Source organism: Somniosus microcephalus, chromosome 2 (genome assembly GCF_052327205.1).
Source record: "Somniosus microcephalus isolate GS21.2 chromosome 2, FLI_Smic_1.0, whole genome shotgun sequence".
Taxonomy (NCBI): domain Eukaryota; kingdom Metazoa; phylum Chordata; class Chondrichthyes; order Squaliformes; family Somniosidae; genus Somniosus; species Somniosus microcephalus.
This window is the reverse complement of record NC_140988.1, coordinates 247,666,005-247,685,328: the sequence shown is the minus strand read 5'-3', so window position 1 is coordinate 247,685,328 and position 19,324 is coordinate 247,666,005. Positions and strand designations below refer to the sequence as shown.

The 19,324-nt window shown below is 42.5% G+C and overlaps 1 protein-coding gene across 1 annotated transcript in view; it reads right to left on the bottom strand.

Annotated features, from left to right (window-relative positions):
• The window catches only part of LOC147123316 (palmitoyltransferase ZDHHC2-like), a 230,397-nt gene that overhangs the window by 162,282 nt on the left and 48,791 nt on the right, over window positions 1–19,324 (bottom strand). The window contains exons 2-4 of the mRNA XM_085970680.1: window positions 13,597–13,623; window positions 9,740–9,834; window positions 4,552–4,672 (exon numbers count right to left, since the gene is read on the bottom strand). Of these exons, the coding sequence (XP_085826806.1) occupies window positions 4,552–4,672; window positions 9,740–9,834; window positions 13,597–13,623 (243 nt within the window). The remainder of the gene's footprint in view (window positions 1–4,551; window positions 4,673–9,739; window positions 9,835–13,596; window positions 13,624–19,324) is intronic.

Sequence of the window (19,324 nt, the reverse complement as noted above, 5' to 3'; positions counted from 1 at the left end):
CTTGTCCTGTTGTTTGTAAAATTTTATTTTTATGTTGTTCATAAAGCACAGCTGGCAAGGCTAGGCCTGTGTTGGATGGTTACAGCCATTGAACGAAAGCCCAACATTTGGAAAAGTGTTTATATCTTTGGAGTCAGTGTATTTGCCATTTGAGTGGAAAAACACTGATCAAGACAGGGCTTGTTGCAATGGCTGTGCAACTGAATAGTATCAAACTAAATCATTAATGCAGATATTGTATATGTATATTATGATTTTGTAATTCCAAGAGTGGGAAAGTTGCAATTACTATAATATATAGTATTATAATTTAGATGGGGGTGGGTCCATGATTACTAATCCATATGTAAAGGGGCCCTTCAACCAAAAAAGTTTGAGAACAAAGGGATCTGGAGGTCCTGGTGCACGAAACTCAAAAGGTTAGTATGCAGGTGCAGCAAGTGATTAAGAAGGCCAATGGAATGTTGGCTTTCATTGCTAGGGGGATAGAATATAAAAATAGGGAGGTATTGCTTCAGTTGTACAAGGTATTGGTGAGACCGCCCCTGGAATACTGCGTACAGTTTTGGTGTCCATACTTAAGAAAGGACATACTTGCTCTCGAGTCAGTACAAAGAAGGTTCACTCGGTTAATCCCGGGGATGAGGGGATGGACATATGAGGAGAGGTTGAGTAGATTGGGACTCTACTCATTGGAGTTCAGAAGAATGAGAGGCGATCTTATTGAAACATATAAGATTGTGAAGGGGTTGGATCGGGTGGATGCGGGGAAGATGTTCCCGATGATGGGTGAAACTAGAACTAGGGGGCATAGTCTTAGAATAAGGGGCTGCTCTTTCAAAACTGAGATGAGGAGGAACTACTTCACTCAGAGGGTGGTAGGTCCATGGAATATGCTGCCCCAAAAAACTGTAGAAGCTACATCATTACATAAATTTAAAACAGAAATAGACAGTTTCCTAGAAGTAAAGGGAATTAAGGGTTACGGGGAGTGGGCAGGAATTTGGACATGAGTCTAGGTTCGGATCGGTCATGGCCCTGTGGGTAGCGGAGCGGGCCCAGGGGCTGTGTAGCCTGATCCTGCTCCTATTTCGTGTGTCTAATTCTGTTAGATGCAGGAGATGGTTCTGTGATAGTGGATTGGCAGTTAGGATCAGATCAGCCATGATCTTATTGAATGGCGGAGCAGGCTCGAGGGGCCGATTGGCCTACTCCTGCTCCTATTTCTTATGTTCTTATGTTCTTATGCCATTTTGTTCTGGGCAAGTTGAACTCCCAGCACACTCATACATGCTGTTTTTGCATTACCCACCTGTACGGACCTGTCCCCTGAGATAAACAGAAAGTCATAATCACAACATATCATTTACTATGATTTAGCTTTAAACAGAGAGCTATGAAATGGGCCAACACAAATTAAAAGACTTAAATGTGCTCTGAGTAATTAAAAGCTTTCATTCTCGAGGTAAGGATTCATTTGATACTGAGACACTGATTTACTTCCATATGTTTCAAACTGACAAGAATACTTTCAAATGTTATTAATGGAAAAAAGGCTCAGCGCTCTGGTCGCACCAGATTCAGCTCCCACAAAGGTTCCGGCCTGAACCTGCAGGCCAATCTGCAACAATCCAGAGCTACAAACTCCAGGGGAACCTTAGGAACAGCACTTGTGAGCAAAACACCCGCACAATGTTTTACAAACTGCAATAAATGCTTTTTCCCATTGTGTTTCTGTAGGGACAGCTAAGCAGCATCAGCTAGCAGGGCTGAAGGGTGTGTTGGCTCATTCATCTTGTATGATACAGCATCAATCACTGTATCTGCAACAAGCAAATACCCAGGATTATTCACTCTGGGGGAAGGTATAGAGTCAGGTTTAGAGCAGGACACACACAGCATGAATGAGGGGAGCAAGTGCAGGTAGCAGCAAAAGAGCAGGAAGAAGTTGGCTGGAGGATCAGCTCGGTCACCCTGGAGTTTTGCTGCCAGTTGATACAGAAAGTCTCTCTCCTCTCTCTGTCTCATCCACTGTGCACATTTATTAGAAAGCTGCAGCCTCCAGGTCTTTCAGTACAGTTAATCCAACACTGCATCAACAGTGACTGCTGCTAACATCTGAGTGCTGTTAAACAAATCCCAAATCAGTCAAAGATCAACAGCTCATGAAAGTTTAGCAGAATTTTAAAATATTATCATCAGGGAAAATGAGGCAAAACAAACTTAAAGCTTCAGTCGGTGGATTGCAGGCCAGTAACGCACAGATCATTGTGGTACAATGCGAAATGGCAAACCTTGCTCGACTCTGCACAGTATGCGTGTTTTATAACTACAGATACGCTTTATTCAGCAGGGTAAGGGCTATTTACCATATAACTGTTCGGACTTGCTGTTTATTCAGAATAACTTGCATTAATATAGCACCATTTACGTGGAAAAACACACCAAGGTGCTTCACAGAGGCGAGATCAGGTACAACTGTACAGAATTATCTTCTCAGACTCTCCACCTTCAATCCAAAACCTAACCCTGGGCAGATACACAGAAAGGGATATTAGGATTGGGTGATCAATGGCTTGGTCAAAGAGGTGGGTTTTCAGGAGGTTTTTATAGGAGGAGAGGTAGACCCAAGGTGATCAAGCTAGGCTTCAGTCGATGTTGGACTTTAATGTGAGTCATATCACATGATGCCCAGAATGTATATTGAAGTGAGGTTCCTTCTCACCAAACCTCCAGACCTTGACATAATGGCCATCTTGATGGTTTAACTGCTAATCAATTTAATCTGATATTTCCTGTCTGAATTTACAAAGGAACAGAAGACCTGCACAATCCCAGATAGTTAACGTGACCTCAAGAGCTGTGATCTGTTAAAGATTAAATAAAGTCACTAATGAGGTTTATAAACCAAGAAAGAGCAACTGATTTCATGATTTTTAAGAGTTTGTCTGATTGTGTCATGATTTGAGACAGTGGGATGGCAATATGGCATTACTGTATATATGCTTTTAAGTGGTTGCTGTTGTTATGGTTGTAAAATTTGCCCAACGACAAAAAGGTTGCGCTCAAAGGAGTTCGTGGCCCACACAGCACAAAAAAAAATTAGAGGGAACGTTGGTTATGGGAGAAAAAGCTGGGGTGTGAGGCTAAATTGGAGAGCTCTTTCAAAGAGCTGGCACAGGCACAATGGGCCAAATGGCCTCATTCTGTGCTGTAAGATTCTCTGATTCAAAGTCTCCTTTCCCTGTAACTCTAGATCTAAGGTTGTCCATTTCTTTGGGCCTGCTGATTTTCTCTGTTCACTCTACCTTTCTCTTTGGATTGGACTCTGACAATGTATGGCAATTGGAAATACAAGTTGCATGTTAATGTGTAGTAATTTATGGAGTTCACACAAACTAAGCTTTTGTCCTCACACTCTTCAACAGAACTCCCGGGACTCATCACTAACACATTTATGTGCCAATAGTGCACAGTATTGCGCACTCCAAAATTAGATTCATGGGAAATGCACTGTCTGTACGGAAGACGTGCTGCTGACACATAGCTTTGTGTAACAAATGAATTGATGTCAAAGTAGCACATGGTGGGTTCTGTAAGAAAAGCATAAAATTTTGTTGTGACATGTTAAGCCTAGGGTCACCACCTTTCCTTTTTGAGCCACATATTCCTGTTTTTGAGTGGACTGTCCTGAAATTTCTAATATAGATTGCATATTAAAAGCCAGCTTTTGCAAACAGAAATGAGTTTTTTTGGCATTTTCCTTCTGTATCTTACAATGTGTGGGCATTCATTACTGATGTTAAAGTTTAAAATTTTCATCAACGGCAAACACCAGAACTTAAGCCATGATGTTGTGTCTTGCCCTGCTCCTATCTTGTGGTACAAAAGCAAAATACTGTGGATGCTAGAAATCGGAACTAAGAACAGAAAATGCTAGAACTCAGCAGGTCCGGCAGCATCTGTAGAGAGAGAAACAGAGTTAACGTTTCAGGTTCTGACGAAGGGTCATTGACCTGAAACATTAACTCTGTTTCTGATGCTGCCTGACCTGCTGAGTATTTCCAGCATTTTCTGTTCTTATTTCCTATCTTGTGGTATTCAGCTTTGGACTTGGTAAAAAGGTGGCAACTCTAGTTAAGCCTATGTGCTTTTGGAGTATAACAAAGTGGGACCTATAGCTTCAGCCCCTGAGCCAGTTTTGATAATGAAGGTGAATTCAGAAATTCTGTGATCCTATTGGGGACACTCATTCAACGGGAGTTTGAGTTGGAGATAGGGCTACAACACTGTAGAGCCAATTCTGTTTCCAGCAACAAGGGAGCAGATGATCGCTGAATGAACCCTACAATGCCCATTAAAGATGGATCTGCCTAATCTGATTTGTACTTTGGCTCAGGATCAATCTTATGTTTTTTGAGTTGAATTGCTTCCTTTGCAACCTTCTGCTGTAATCTTTCTTTCATCAGATACTTTTTCAGATTTCAGTATGCATTAAAACCCAAATATGGCTGGTAACTTTTGTTGCCTATAACTGTACTTGCTGTTTACCTCCAGATAAGGTTCTTGTGTAGATGGGTAATTCCTTGGCCATTCGTCTAAGGACTTCCTGTTGACCTTCACCTCGATCCTCACGTTCTATTTGTTCTCGGTCTGTGTATGACAGATGGAACTGTGGATATAAAAAGACCAAAACTATAATAAATGTATTTAATATCGACCTGTAAGCTTAATTGGAATCTAATTCCCATCAACTCAGAATTAATTTACTGTGGATCAATTTGGCCCCAATCCCTAACAATTTTAGCTTGTGTTCTACAATAGGTATTTTAAACGACAGAATTTTAACTCTGAGAAATAGTTTTATGAATTCAAAGTTCATATTCATATTCCCTCAATGTGCTCAACCATAATGCATTTCCAACGATCAGCCCAATTGACAATTTTGGAGGGCTCCCACCGGGATTCCTAGCTATGTCAGCAGGATTTCCAAAGGAATGGCACCAGCTGTCTCTGGGGCAGCTAACCAGGAGGGCCAGATGCATTAAAATAAACAGGGTTGGAGAATGTGATTGTTCATGATCGATTGTACTTCTTTTAAGGGGTCTTTAATTTTTAAATGCGATGCCAGGAACACATTGATATTCCTTGTATCATGCATTGCTATGGTGGTAGTGACAGAAAATGTGATATATGGCCACACTCCATCATTACCACCACTTGCTATATTCAGAGTTTATTGTCATGTCCAGCGGAAAGTTCCGGAATCGCTTTGGGTACAGAATAGACATATTCAGGTACAGAACAGACACATTCTCACAAGGGGGAAAAGAAGAGCATCCAAAGCTAGAGCTCCTTGGATGACAAAAGATGTAGGGGGAAAAATTCAGTATCGCCCCATTTGGGGCGCCATTATTGGCGGTGCGCAAAGTTTAGCGCCTGGCGCTAATTATCGCCTCCGACAGCAAACTTGGCTTTTATCGCCCCTGGAGGTGATTGGAGCGCTAAATCAGGCGCTACACACCTCTCTTAAGGTGCTAAGGCCGAGGAGCGAGGCGCTACCTCACAGCGCTGGCGAAGCTCATGTGATGTTAGTCGGCAATGGAACACAGACACACTGGCACCATCCAATTCTTAAAGGGGAGTTCTGACGAATGGTCATCGACCTGAAACGTTAACTCTGTTTCTCTCTTCACAGATGCTGCTTGACCTGCTGAGTTTCTCCTGCATTTTCTGTTTTTATCTTAAGGGGGAGGCTTGATCTTGCTCTCCATCCACATCCTGCTCATTGCAGCCTTGAATCTCGGCCTGAATCTCAGCCTGGAGAGACCTGTACATCAAATCTGCTGGAAAGAACAATGGAGAGAACCAGGGAAAGAGCTCAGAGTGCAGACCCGATAGTCTCTTCTAAATCGATACAAGGAAGGGCAAATCAAAATCAACCTGCAAAGTGCTGCTCAGTACCCAAAACTCCTTCACACAGCGTTGAATCTCTCCAGAAGTCTCTCTCTCTCTCTCAGAATGTGTGGTGCAAAAATGTCACCGTCAAAAAAAGGCAGGAAGTGGTCGCCTTTAAATAGCGCTCCCCTAGTCCCTTTCTGACAGCATAACGCTCCCCTCAACCTGTCGTTGCTAGCGGCAGGTGGTAAGGCAGGGGACGCCACTCAATTTCCGGTCCGGGGCGCTAACAGGGCGTTGCGCACTCGACTGACGTCATGATCTGCTGGCGCAGGAGATCGTGGCGGTAGTATTTAGCGCCGTCGCAAAATGTCTAGTTAATTTCACGAGCGGCGCAAACATCGCTGCGCCCGGGCGCTAGTTGCTTTGCGCCCCACTTGGCACCCTCTTAAGGCGCTAATGGGAGGCTCAAACAACTGAATTTTTCCCCCGTAGTGATTAAAATGAGACAGAAAAAGAAGGCTTATGACAAATGTAAGGCTCATAATATAGCAGAGAACCAAGCTGAATATAGAAAGTACAGAGGAGAGCTTAAAAAGGAATACGAGTAGCAAAGAGAAAGAATGAGAATAGATTGGTGGCTATAACATAAAAGGGAACCCAAAAGTCTTTTTTATAAATAGTAAAAGGGTAGTCAAAGGAAGAGTGGGCCTGATTATGGACCAAAAAGGAAATACTTTTGTAGAGGTAGAGGTAGAGGGCATGGCTGAGATACTGAATGTGTACTTTGCATCTGTCTTCACTAGAAAAGAGGATGCTGTCAATGTAGCAGTAAAGGAGGAGCTAGTAACAATATTGGATCGGATAAAGAGGTACTTAAAAGGTTGGCAGTTTTCAAAGTAGAAAAGTCACCCGGTCTGGATGGGCTGCATCCTAGGTTACTGAGGGAAGTAAAGGTGGAAATTACAGAGGCACTGGCCAAACTCTTCCAATCCTCTTTAGATATGGGAGTGGTGCCAGAGGACTGGAGGATTACAAATATTACACCTCTGTTTCAAAAATGGGAGAGGGATAAATTTAAAGCCCATAGGATTAAAGGGACAATGTCAACATGGATATAAAATTAGCTAAGGGATAGAAAGCAGAGAGTAGTGGTGAACAATTGTTTTTCAGACTGGAGGAAGTATGCAGTAGTGTTCCCCAGGGGTCGGTATTATGACCACTGCTCTTTTTGATACAGTATATATTAATGACCTGGACTTAGGTATACACAGCGTAATTTTAAAGTTTGTAGATGACATGAAACTTGGATATGTAGTATACAATGAGGAGGATAATAACAGATTTCAGAAGTATATAGACAGACTGGTGAAATGGGCAGATGAAATTTAACACAGAGAAGTGTGAAGTGATACATTTTGATAGGAAGAATGAGGAGATTTAGGAAGGATGTTAAGGCCTTAGAGAAGGTGCAGAGGAGATTTACTGGAATGGTATTGGGGATGAAAGAGTTCAGTTACATGGCGAGACAAGACAGAAAGAAAAAGTAAAAAAAACATTTTAGTTACATTTTTAAATGTTACAATTTTTAAATGTTACAATTTTTAAAGGGGGTGTAGGAACCTGGGGGGGGGTGTATGTACACATGTCTTTGAAGGTGGCAGGACATGTTGAGAAGGCTATTAAAAAGGCATACGGGATCCTTGGCTTTATAAATAGAGGCTAGAGTACAAAAGCAAGGAAGTTATGCTAAACCTTTATAAAACACTGGTTAGGCCCCAGCTGGAGTATTATGTCTAATTCTGGGCACCACACTTTAGGAAGGATGTTAAGGCCTTAGAGAAGGTGCAGAGGAGATTTACTGGAATGGTATCGGGGATGAAAGAGTTCAGTTACATGGCGAGACAAGACAGAAAGAAAAAGTAAAAAAAACATTTTAGTTAAATTTAAAAAAATCTCCAACACTAATTAAAATTTGAAGGAATGAGACTCCACACTTATTGAAATATTTGCAGGGCTATGGGGAAAGAGCAGGGGAGTGGGACTAATTGGATAGCTCTATCAAAGAGCCAGCACAGGCAGGATGGCCCGAATGGCCTCCTTCTGTGCTGTATCATTCTATGATTCTATAAATTAATTGGAAAACATGCCAAGAATTTGCTCAAAAGAGAAATACAAATACATTCTTAAACAATCTTTTCATTTTCTTCTCTGTCAAATAAACCACACCTAGTATAATAACAGGTGTTGTCTGCTTACTTAAAAGAAAAGCAACAGTTGCTAATAATGTTAAATATTAGGTTTGGCTGAAATAAAGCTTTAAGAATCAGATTTTCAGTTTGTTTCTAGGTCTTTTGGAAAAACCAAAGAAACCCTCAACTCCTGACGGAATGAGGGGCTAGACCCTTCTGGGGCATTTCATGCTGCATCAACAGATTGCATGCTGATAAAATCTTCAATTTATACATGCTAGAATGCACAGATGAGTGGAAGCTCTTGTTAAATGTTGAGGTTAAACTATAGGGGCAGAAAATCTGGAGGGTCGCATCCTGGTGTAAGTGCCGAGATCTGCCCACGGGGGAACTCCGTCACTCACCCCGCCAAAGTTTGTGGTTCAGGAGGCGGTCCCTTAATTTGAATGCCACTGGTGGGTGCCTTTGCCACTAGTGGTACATTTAGGGAACCCACCTATCCCCAGAGGTCACAAATTGTGGTGTAACTTGCGGTCGCATGGGGGTGCAAGTTTCTCCCCCTAAGAACGAACTCTAAGTTGCCCCCCGCCCTCTTTGTAAGGTACGGCTGCTCTCACTAGGCATTCTATCGATGACAGCCAGGACACGGGAACTCCCGGCATTGGGATTTCCCATCACTGGCTGTACCTTCTCCTACCACTGGCCTTGTAAAGAGTGGGAGGAGACTCCACCCTTTACTAGGCTCATGGAATCCCCGATGCCACTATATAGAAAAGTAGCTTCCCTTGATGGCTCACCTGGTAAGAGTGTTGAGTAGCTGACCCGGTAAAGTCCCAGTCTGATCCTTGGTCTGTGCTGAATTAGGCAATCTCATCCAGGACAGCAATAGGGACACTACAATTGACCTCCATGTTCCTGAGTTAGGGAGAGAAAATTCTGGTAGGATTTCTACTCCTGATTGCTTTGCAGCAACCCTTATTCCAAGTTTACACATGGAAATCAGGTGGCGGCAGGATCTGGCCTGGCTGTGAGGCTCCGTGCAGTTGAATAGCCTGCTGACCTGCACAATCTAGCTTCACATCATGAGAAGCCACTTTGGCAAGGTATTGGACAACAACCACTGCTATAGAACAGTACCATAGGAAGAGTCAAACCTTTCATAAGAGGAAGTGGAAGAGGACAAAATTGGTGAAAAAGACGGGGAAATGTCAGTTAGCACAGAGCAATAATTTATATTGAAATATTGAACCATGTGCCTCACACAAAAAATCAAAAGCTTAGTGTAGTAAACTGAGCAGAAAATCTAACTCCATAGAAAATGTATTATAAAATAAACTGCAAATAATCTAAAAGCCCATGGTAACGATGGGTAGCTTTAGGTGGTATTTGATGCTGTAACGTAAAATGGTGTGAAGTTAAAATCTGGAATGCCAGAAGAAAGCCACAGCAACAGCCATTCTTCAGCACATTACTGGAATCAGCAATATCATCATGGATGGATGCAGCATCAAAGCACGACAAAAAGGTAAACATAAAAGAACAGGATGCATACCTTTTTATTGTGAAAATAGTGAAAAACATGATGGATTTACAACGCTCATGTGCAAAGAGTTCACACACAAAAAACACTGGTTTCTCCTCAAACTTACCTCTTTACTCGGATTCATTGGCTTTGTAAAGATGGTTTTCCAGTATGACCACACGAACATGATGAAAAGCAAATGATAAAATACAAGGCAGACAACTGGAAGAAAGGAGATCACAAAAAAAACACATAAACATGATTCAGGTTAAGTTATGTTTAATAAAATACATATCTAGATGATTTAGCAGGTCTTTCAGTTTTATCTTTACTGTTATGAGTCAACTATTCGAGAAGATCCAAGATTAAATCTGGCACTCTGATGAATCATAAAAACAAAATCAGTATTCCTAACACTGCAAATTCAGATTCTTTTTCATTGTTGATTAAGTATACCTATGTTTTAATCCTAGACAAAAACATAATTGTGATTATCTAACCAAACATTATTCTACAGGCCTATTTATTCTTGGCACTTCTAAAGCCGGTTCAGAATGTCAATGTAACAAGAAGAACACAATTCTGGTAAACCTGCTATAACTTAATACCAAGATGGTTTCCCATCAGCATTAGAATTTTCTTATTTCCCTCCAATTATCTAAGGAGCTGATATACTCCAATATTTACACCTGAGGCCCATGTTCCATTAATATCTTGCATGGATTGGACAGCTTGTTCTAGATTGCTGTTACTTAACTGACTATTCATCCTCTTGATTTTTTTACTGCAGCTGTAACACTGCTTTCAAGAGAAATTCCTGATCTGCTTTCTAGACGCTGCTGTGGACTGGGTGACAGTGATTATAGTTTGGCAACTTTATTGTTTCTGGCCACGTTTGCTACAACATACTACAGATTTAATAATTCTTCCATATGTACCAAATGCACTCACAGCAATGCCACATTTCATTTTTAACAACAATATCAATGGATTGCAAAGTAAGACCTCTGGAGTGGAATAAATTCATAGATGCACAGGGTAACTGATTATCGTAATTTTATTACTCTTCTTTTCAGCTCTACGATCATATATGGTAAACCAAGACAGGATGAAATTGGTAAACAGTTAGGCTGTTGTGAGAGAGCCACAAGTGAAAGAGATGCAACCTTCAGTATTCTGGCCAACACGCTTGGGCCACACTTGAGTTTGCTATACTAGTTGCTGTGGACTTACATTATACAGGCATTATCAGAAAATAATTTTAACCATCAAATTAAAATCACAATCATTCTACTTATTTTAACAAGTCTGCATAAGCCCCAACAATATCAGTGAAGGAACCAATGGACAGCAGATAATTAGGTCCCAGCTGGTTATAATAGATTCTGCCCAGTAAATAGTGATGCTAAACATGCCTAAGGCTAATTATTACTTGTGTTTTATTACGTATTCACAATTACAGAATCTTATTTTATTAAAACACTGTTTAATGCAAAAATCATGTTAGGAACAGAAAAATGCCACTCTTTAGTGGTGTGGAAATGCAGCATACAGGGAATGGAGGCTCAGCAAACTGGACCAAAACCGATTTTAGACTGGGTTTCCACTCCTTACTCATTCCCACGAGAACATCTGACAGGGGTGTGCACTTCTGCCGCCTGCACCTTCTTTCTGCTGAAGCAGACGTATTTGCTGTGCAGGGCTATATGTGGAACCTGAAGGTAAGCATGCAGGTGCAGCAGGCGGTTAAGAAGGCAAATGGTATGTTGGCCTTCGTAGCGAGAGGGTTCGAGTACAGGAACAAGGATGTCTTGCTGCAGTTGTACAGGGCCTTGGTGAGACCACACCTTGTGTATTGTGTGCAGTTTTGGTCACCTTATCTGAGGAAGGATGTTCTTGCCATGGAGGAAGTGTAGCGAAGATTTACCAGACTGATACCTGGGATGGCAGGAATGACGTAAGAGGAGAAATTGGGTCGATTGGGCTTATACTCGCTGGAGTTTAGAAGAATGAGAGGGGATCTCATTGAAACTTATAAAATTCTAACAGGACTAGACAGACTATATATAGGAAGGCTGTTCCCGATGGCAGGGGAGTCCCGAACCAGGGGTCACAGTCTAATGATAAGGGGTAAGCCATTTAGGACAGAGATGAGGAGGAATTTCTTCACCCAGGGAGTGGTGAACCTGTGGAATTCTCTACCACAGAAGGCAGTTGAGGCCAATTCATTAAATATATTCAAGAAGGAGTTAGATATATTTCTTAAGGCTAAAGGGATCAAGGGATATGGGGAGAAGGCAGGGACAGGGTACTGAGTTTGGATGATCAGCCATGATCTCATTGAATGGCGGAGTAGGCTTGAGGGGCCGAATGGCCTACTCCTGCTCCTATCTTCTATGTTTCTATGACCCCACAGTACCTTATTCAAATGGCAAACATCGCAAAAGAGATCGATTGTCAGTTGAATGTGGGCGTTACCAGTGATAGAGCATCAGGAAAGTTGCTTTGTCCCCATGGAAACGTTGGCTAGACAGACCTGTGCCCTTCCACATGCAGCAGCAGGGTGCCACTCTGAAACCCTACCAGGTCTACAGGGTGGGCATCCGAATAGCCCCAGTACAAGTGTGGGTGCCCACTCCTAATTTCTAAATGACTCCACTGTTGAGTTTTGGGATAGGGTCATTAGGGCCAGACAGAAGCACCACCCTGCCACACATCCAAACTGGAACAGCACTGCCAGAATTTCTAGACTAGGAACTTTAATTTATTCTGAACTTCTATCTAGTTTACCTACATGGGGGACGATTTCTACTCCTCACTATTTAGTGAGCCACGTAAACAAGTGTATAATAAATGCATTTATGAATTCACATAAATACTGAACAGTGCAAATCTTCCCTGAGAGCGAGTGAGTGTGTGTGTGTGTGTTAGTTGTGCAGAGTACATGGAGTGGCTTAATTCTATAATGTTCTGGGTAGTTCTGAAATCATTCTGGGTATGTCACTGTCTAATAATTTCTTCCATTATACAATGTACTTCATAAAGCTTTGCAAGTAGTGATGATGCCTTAGGGTAAGGATGCTTTAGAACCTGAACGGAAATTAACTTGTTGCCGTTGAATAAGCATCTAGGAGCTCTAATTGTTAATGAATGAAGTACAGGAAACTCTTTGGTATCCGGCACCAACGGGACTGGCGTGTTGCCGGTTGATCAAAAATTCCGGATGCCGGAGAAGGTTATCTACCGAGGCTATTTTTAACAAAGGAAAATTTAAAAAATCAAGAAATGTGCAGTATACAGTAATTGGGTACTCACCTACAGAATGTTGTGTTAAATGGATGGTGGAAGATGCTTGATTAAGTACAGTATTGCCAGTTGAGGGTAATGCAATGCAATGACTACCAGCAGCGTAGGAGACACACAGTACCCCTGTAAAATGGTGGATCAGAAGAGACTACCGGCAGCGTGGGAGAGTCAGACTCCTGTTACAGGGGTATTGAGGTGTTCCGACTTCCGACAGCGCCAAGAAGCCGAGTAGTGGCAGTTTGGAGAACTACCCCCACTGACTAACTCGGCCATCGCGGGAGACTCGGACTCGGCAACATTGCTGGTTATTGAGGTGTTGTTTTCGGAGTGAGAATTTTGCCGGTTAATAGAGAATTCTGGATATTTATGTGCTGTTTAAACAAGAGTTTCCTGTTGTACAATTCAGAATATCAGCATCGATTTTAACCTAACCCGTCCAGTGGAAATGGGGCAGATTTGAATCAGACTCCAATTTTACTTTGCACTGTGGAGAGAGAAACAGAGTTAACGTTAGAACACCTTGACGAAAGGTCATCGACTTGAAATGTGTTACTCTCTCCACAGATGCTGCCTGACCTGCTGAGTATTTGCAGCATTTTCTGTTTTTATTTAAAATCAGAACTACCTTTTTATGTTATTAAATCTTACATGATAAATAATTGTGAATGAAACACTTACCTTTTTCTCCAATATTTTTCATAGACACTGTCAAAAAGGGGAAAAAAAAGATAAATTAGAAAAAAAAGGCAAAACAGGTATAATTTATGCATGCATTGTACACACCATTTAGAACTCTTTTGTACATTAGGCCAGAATTTGCTGGAGCAGGACATCTTCCAGCATGCCCCGTTCATTAGATTTCTTTCCTCACCCTTCAGCTCCAAAGTTATCTGTGCTGCAAGTTGCTGGAAGTGCGAGTTGATAACAATGCAGCGAGGGCAACGGGACCTTGGTAAACGACAGGGCCAATGAAATTTAAGGATAGAGAAAGGAACAAAGGGATGATGGAGAAGGAAATAGGATGAATCAGAGTCAAATTAGATACAGAAAAACAAATAAAGAGAGGGAAAGAAATATTGGATTAAGGAAGAGTGAAAAAAGAGACAGAAAGAAAAAGAAAAAAATATTAAAATTTAAAATTTTAGAAGAACGGGTTTCCCGAATATCCTGCAGTTTTTAACTGCAGAGCTCCTTTAAATTTTTTTCTCTCAGATTCCCGCCCACAGGCTAGATTGGCAGGCTAGAGGCCTTTCAGGTGGGAAGCCTGCTTCACAAGGCCGAAGTTGAGGAGATCAGGTAAGTCCAGTGGCAGGGTCTCGATTGCGCGGGGGGTCCAATGGTGGTCAGGGGGTCTGATCGTAGTTGGGGGGAAGCAGACAGATCACGAGGTGGGGGGGGGGTTTACTTGGTAGCTTGTTGAGCCAGGAGGAAGCACTCCTGCTCCTCCTGGCCCACAAGTAGTGCTGTAAAGGCACTCACCTTATAGATTCAGCTCTTCTCGCCTCCTTTCAGCTGCCGGGTTTCCCGAGGCCTGGGAAGCCCACCCGACATAAGTTAAAAATAGAAGGACTGTTAAAATGAAGGCAGGTACCCTCATTATAATATTTAAATGACCAACCCACTTCCCACAAGCGGATTCATCGCCCGTCCCTCATCTCGCCTTCGTTAAAGCCAGAAGTGGATGGATTCGAGGCGGGTTTGGTTCCTGTACCAGATTTTTTGAATTTTAATTTCTGACCTGACACCAACCCACCTGCTTTTTGGGAGTTAAGATTCAGCCCATAGCACCTAATATGGTCTCACTTAGGTACAACAACAACTTGCATTTATATAGCGCCTTTAAAGTAGTAAAACGTCCCAAGGTGATTCACAGGAGTGTGAAGAGAAAAAAAAATTGATAAAACATGTCAAAACATTTACAATTAAGCAAAAATATGTACTAGGATTGCTTTATAAATTTCTCACTTAAATATAAAGTAGAATGAGAGATAATTTGGGGACCACAGAACACTTCCTCATTCATAATTATTTTTAATCAATTAACGTATTGTTAGGCTTTTTCCACCAGCGTGAAAAAAAACTATCAAGTTCTTAAAGGTGGAAACAGGATATAAGGAAGAGCCAGAAGTCCTATGCAATGCACTGAGATGCAAAGCAATTACTGTACTTACACAACTGCATGGCTGAATAAGGTTAGGTTGTTGTGCATGACAGTAATTTCTTTGTTATGTTCCATTATTTCACACAAAAGTCTTCATTATTTTAGAAAACCTAAACCATTTATCAGCTATCTGATGTCCATATTTGAACCCTTTAAGTGGTGATCTTTCTTGGGTACCTCCTTCTCTTTGATTAATACATTTTACAGTAGCTCACACTCAATGTGGCAGTGTTGTTTTCACACCAGGATATCACAAGGCTGAGTTCCAAGCAGTGTTTGACTCCCAGATTTTCCATCTGTGGTTACACTGAGCTTTGTTATTTCTTGGATGAAGTTGTAGACCTGAAATTTTGAGTCCTGCAATCTGCACTGGAAGTGTGACAGGGTAGGAAATAATTACACTTGTGGCCAAAGAAGCAGTCTCATTTGAATAATGCTGACAGAACATGGTTGGCAATAGGACAGAAATGGCCATGGAGGCCTGGGAAATTGGATAGGTGCGGGAGGAAGGCAGAGTGTTAAATCAATTAAAGGCAGCCTATGGTGTATGTCCTTATTCCTGAAATGAACATGGCAGAAACATGTGGGAGGAAGAGAAGACTGGGGCCGATTTTAACATTTGGAGGGCAGAGCGCTCTGTCAACCCAACCCATTCTGGGGGGGAGGGGGCCGGAGCCATTTTGAGACCCCAGCCTCGTTTAACTGGAACCAGTGAGCCGTGGGTGCCAAATGGGTGACCCGATCCGGCTTGCTGGATTTAGGCTGTCCCAATATCGGGCGGCCCACAGGCCACCAGGTCGGCAGCAAGGTAAGTCATAGAAACATAGAAGCATAGAAGATAGGAGCAGGAGTAGGCCATTCAGCCCTTCGAGCCTGCTCCGCCATTCAATGAGATCATGGCTGATCATCCAAATTCAGTACCCTGTCCCTGCCTTCTCCCCATATCCCTTGATCCCTTTAGCCTCAAGAAATATATCCAACTCTTTCTTGAATATATTTAATGAACTGGCCTCCACTGCCCTCTGTGGCAGAGAATTCCACAGGTTCACCACTCTCTGGGTGAAGAAATTCCTCCTCATTTCAGTCCTAAATGGCTTACCCCTTATCCTTAGACTATGACCCCTGGTTCTGGACTCCCCGGCCATCAGAAACATCCTTTCTGCATCTAGTCTGTCCAGACCTGACAGAATTTTATAGGTTTCGATGAGATCCCCTCTCAATCTTCCAAACTCCAGTGAGTATAAGACCAATTGACACAATCTCTCCTCGTACGTCATTCCTGCCATCCCAGGTATCAGCCTGGTGAATCTTCGCTGCACTCCCTCCATGGCAAGAACGTCCTTCCTCAGGTAAGGTGACCAAAACTGCACACAATACTCAAGGTGCGGTCTCACCAAGGCCCTGTACAACTGCAGCAAGACATCCTTGTTCTTGTACTCGAACCCTCTTGCTACGAAGGCCAACATACCATTTGCCTTCTTAACCGCCTGCTGCGCCTGCATGCTTTACCTTCAGCGACTGGTGCACAAGAACACCCAGGTCTCTTTGCACTTCCCCTTCTCCCAATCTATTGCCATTCAAATAATAATCTGCCTTCCTGTTTTTGCCACCAAAGTGGATAACCTCACATTTATCCACATTATAGTGCATTTGCCATGTTTCTGCCCAATCACCCAACCTGTCCAAATCGTACTGGAGTTTCATGACATCCTCCTCACAAGCATACCCTCCCACCCAGCTTTGTGCCGTCTGCAAATTTGGAGATATTACATCCAATTCCCTCGTCCAGATCATTAATATATATTGTGAACAGCTGGGGTCCTAGGACCGATCCTTGCGGTACCCCACTAGTCACTGCCTGCCACTCGGAAAACGACCCGTTTATTCCAACTCTTTGCTTTCTGTCTGCCAACCAGTTCTCTATCCAAGTCAGTACCTTGCCCCCAATCCCATGTGCCTTAACTTTACACGCTAATCTCTTATGCGGGACCTTATCGAAAGCCTTCTGAAAGTCCAAATACACCACATCCACTGGTTCGCCCTTATCTATTTTACCAGTTACATCCTCAAAAAATTCCAGTAGATTAGTCAAGCATGATTTACCTTTTGTAAATTCATGTTGACTTTGTCCGATCCTGTCACTGCTTTCCAAGTGCTCTGCTATTACATCTTTTATAATGGACTCTAGCATTTTCCCCACTACCGATGTCAGGCTTACCGGTCTATAATTCCCCGCTTTTTCTCTGCCGCCTTTTTTCAATAGTGGGGTAACATTAGCTACCCTCCAATCCATGGGTACTGTTCCAGAGTCTATCGAGTTCTGGAAGATGACCAGCAATGCATCTACTATTTCTAGGTCCACTTCCTTAAGTACCCTGGGATGTAGATTATCAGGCCCTGGGGATTTATCGGCCTTCAGTCCCATCAATTTTCCTAACACCATTTCCCTACAAATACTGATTTCTTTCAGTTCCACCCTTTCATCAGACCCTATGTCCCGCGGTATTTCTGGGAGGTTATTTGTGTCCTCCTTCGTGAAGACAGAACCAAAATATGTATTTAGTTGGTCTGCCATTTCTTTGCTCCCCATTATAAATTCCCCCGATTCTGACTGCAAGGGACCTACGCTTGACTTCACCAATCTTTTTCTCTTCACATATCTATAAAAGCTTTTACAGTCAGTTTTCATGTTCCCTGCTAGCTTACTCTCATATTCTATTTTCCCTTTCTTAATTAATCCCTTTGTTGAATCCTAAATTGCTCCCAATCCTCAGGATTATTGCTTTTTCTGGCCAATTTTATGTCCTCTCCTTGGATCTTATGCTATCCCTAATTTCCCTTGTTAGCCACGGTTGAGTCACCTTTTTTGTTTTATTTTTATGCCAAACTGGGATGAACAACTTCTGTAGTTCATCCATTCGGTCTTTGAATGTTTGCCATTGCCTATCCACTGTCAACCCTTTGAGTGCCATTCCCCAATCAATCCTACCCAACTCGCTCCTCAGACCATCGTAGTTTCCTTTATTTAAATTGAGGACCCTAGTTTCTGAGTCAACTACTTTATTCTCCATCTTAATGAAGAATTCGATCATATTATGATCGCTCCGACCCAAGGGGCTTCGTACAACAAGATTGCTAATTAATCCTTTCTCGTTACATAATACCCAGTCTAAGATGGCCTGATCTCTGGTTGGTTCCTCGACATATTGGTCCAGGAAACCATCCCGTAAACACTCCAGGAATTCCTCCTCCACAGTATTGTTACTAATTTGGTTAGCCCAATCTATATGTAGATTAAAGTCACCCATGATGACTGCTGTGCCCTTATTGCATGCTTCTTTAATTTCCCTTTTCATGCCATCCCCAACCTCCGCCTTACTGTTTGGAGGTCTATATACCACTCCTACTAATGTTTTTTTCCCCTTAGTATTTCTCAATTCTACCCATACAGATTCCACCTCATCAGAGCTAATATCCTTCATTACAATTGTGTTAATCCCTTCTTTAACCAGTAATGCTACCCCTCCTCCCTTTCCTTTTTGCCTATCTTTCCTGAATATCGAATACCCCTGGATGTTGAGTTCCCAGTCTTGGCCGTCCTTGAGCCACGTTTCCGTAATCCCAAACAAATCATATTCGTTTACCTCTATTTGCGCAGCCAATTCATCCACCTTATTACAAATGCTCCTCGCATTAAGACACAAAGCCTTCAGGCTTGTTTTTTTAACGCTCTTAGACCTATTAGAATTATTATTTACTGTGGCCACGTTTGATTTAAACCGTTGATTTCTCTGACTGCCACTTTTGTTTTTCTCCTTCCTATCTTTTGCTTTTATCCTTGTTTCCCTTTCCTCTGTCTGGGGGGGTGGGGGGGAATTACGGTGGGGGGGTTCCTGGGGAAGCAGTGGCTCAGAGGAGTGCTCCTCCAGGCCCCACAAGAATAATTTAAAACTTCCTTTTCCAGGGCTTCTTTGGCTCTATCACCATTACAACTGGTCGGAGCGTGCATGGCGCACGTTCTGACCAGTTTTATCCTAAAATGGCAATTGGGGTTCTATGTATGGCGTAGAACTGCAATTTGCATATTAAAAACCAGCAAACTGCTGCAAGAGCAAGCTTGAAGGAAGTGGCAGTAGCTGTTAATGGAACCTGGCTGACACCCCTGAATAACTGGAAGAGATTCACTGATCTGTCGAGGGTGGGTGTGGCAGCTGCTCTGGTCTCAACACCAATTAGAATCATGGC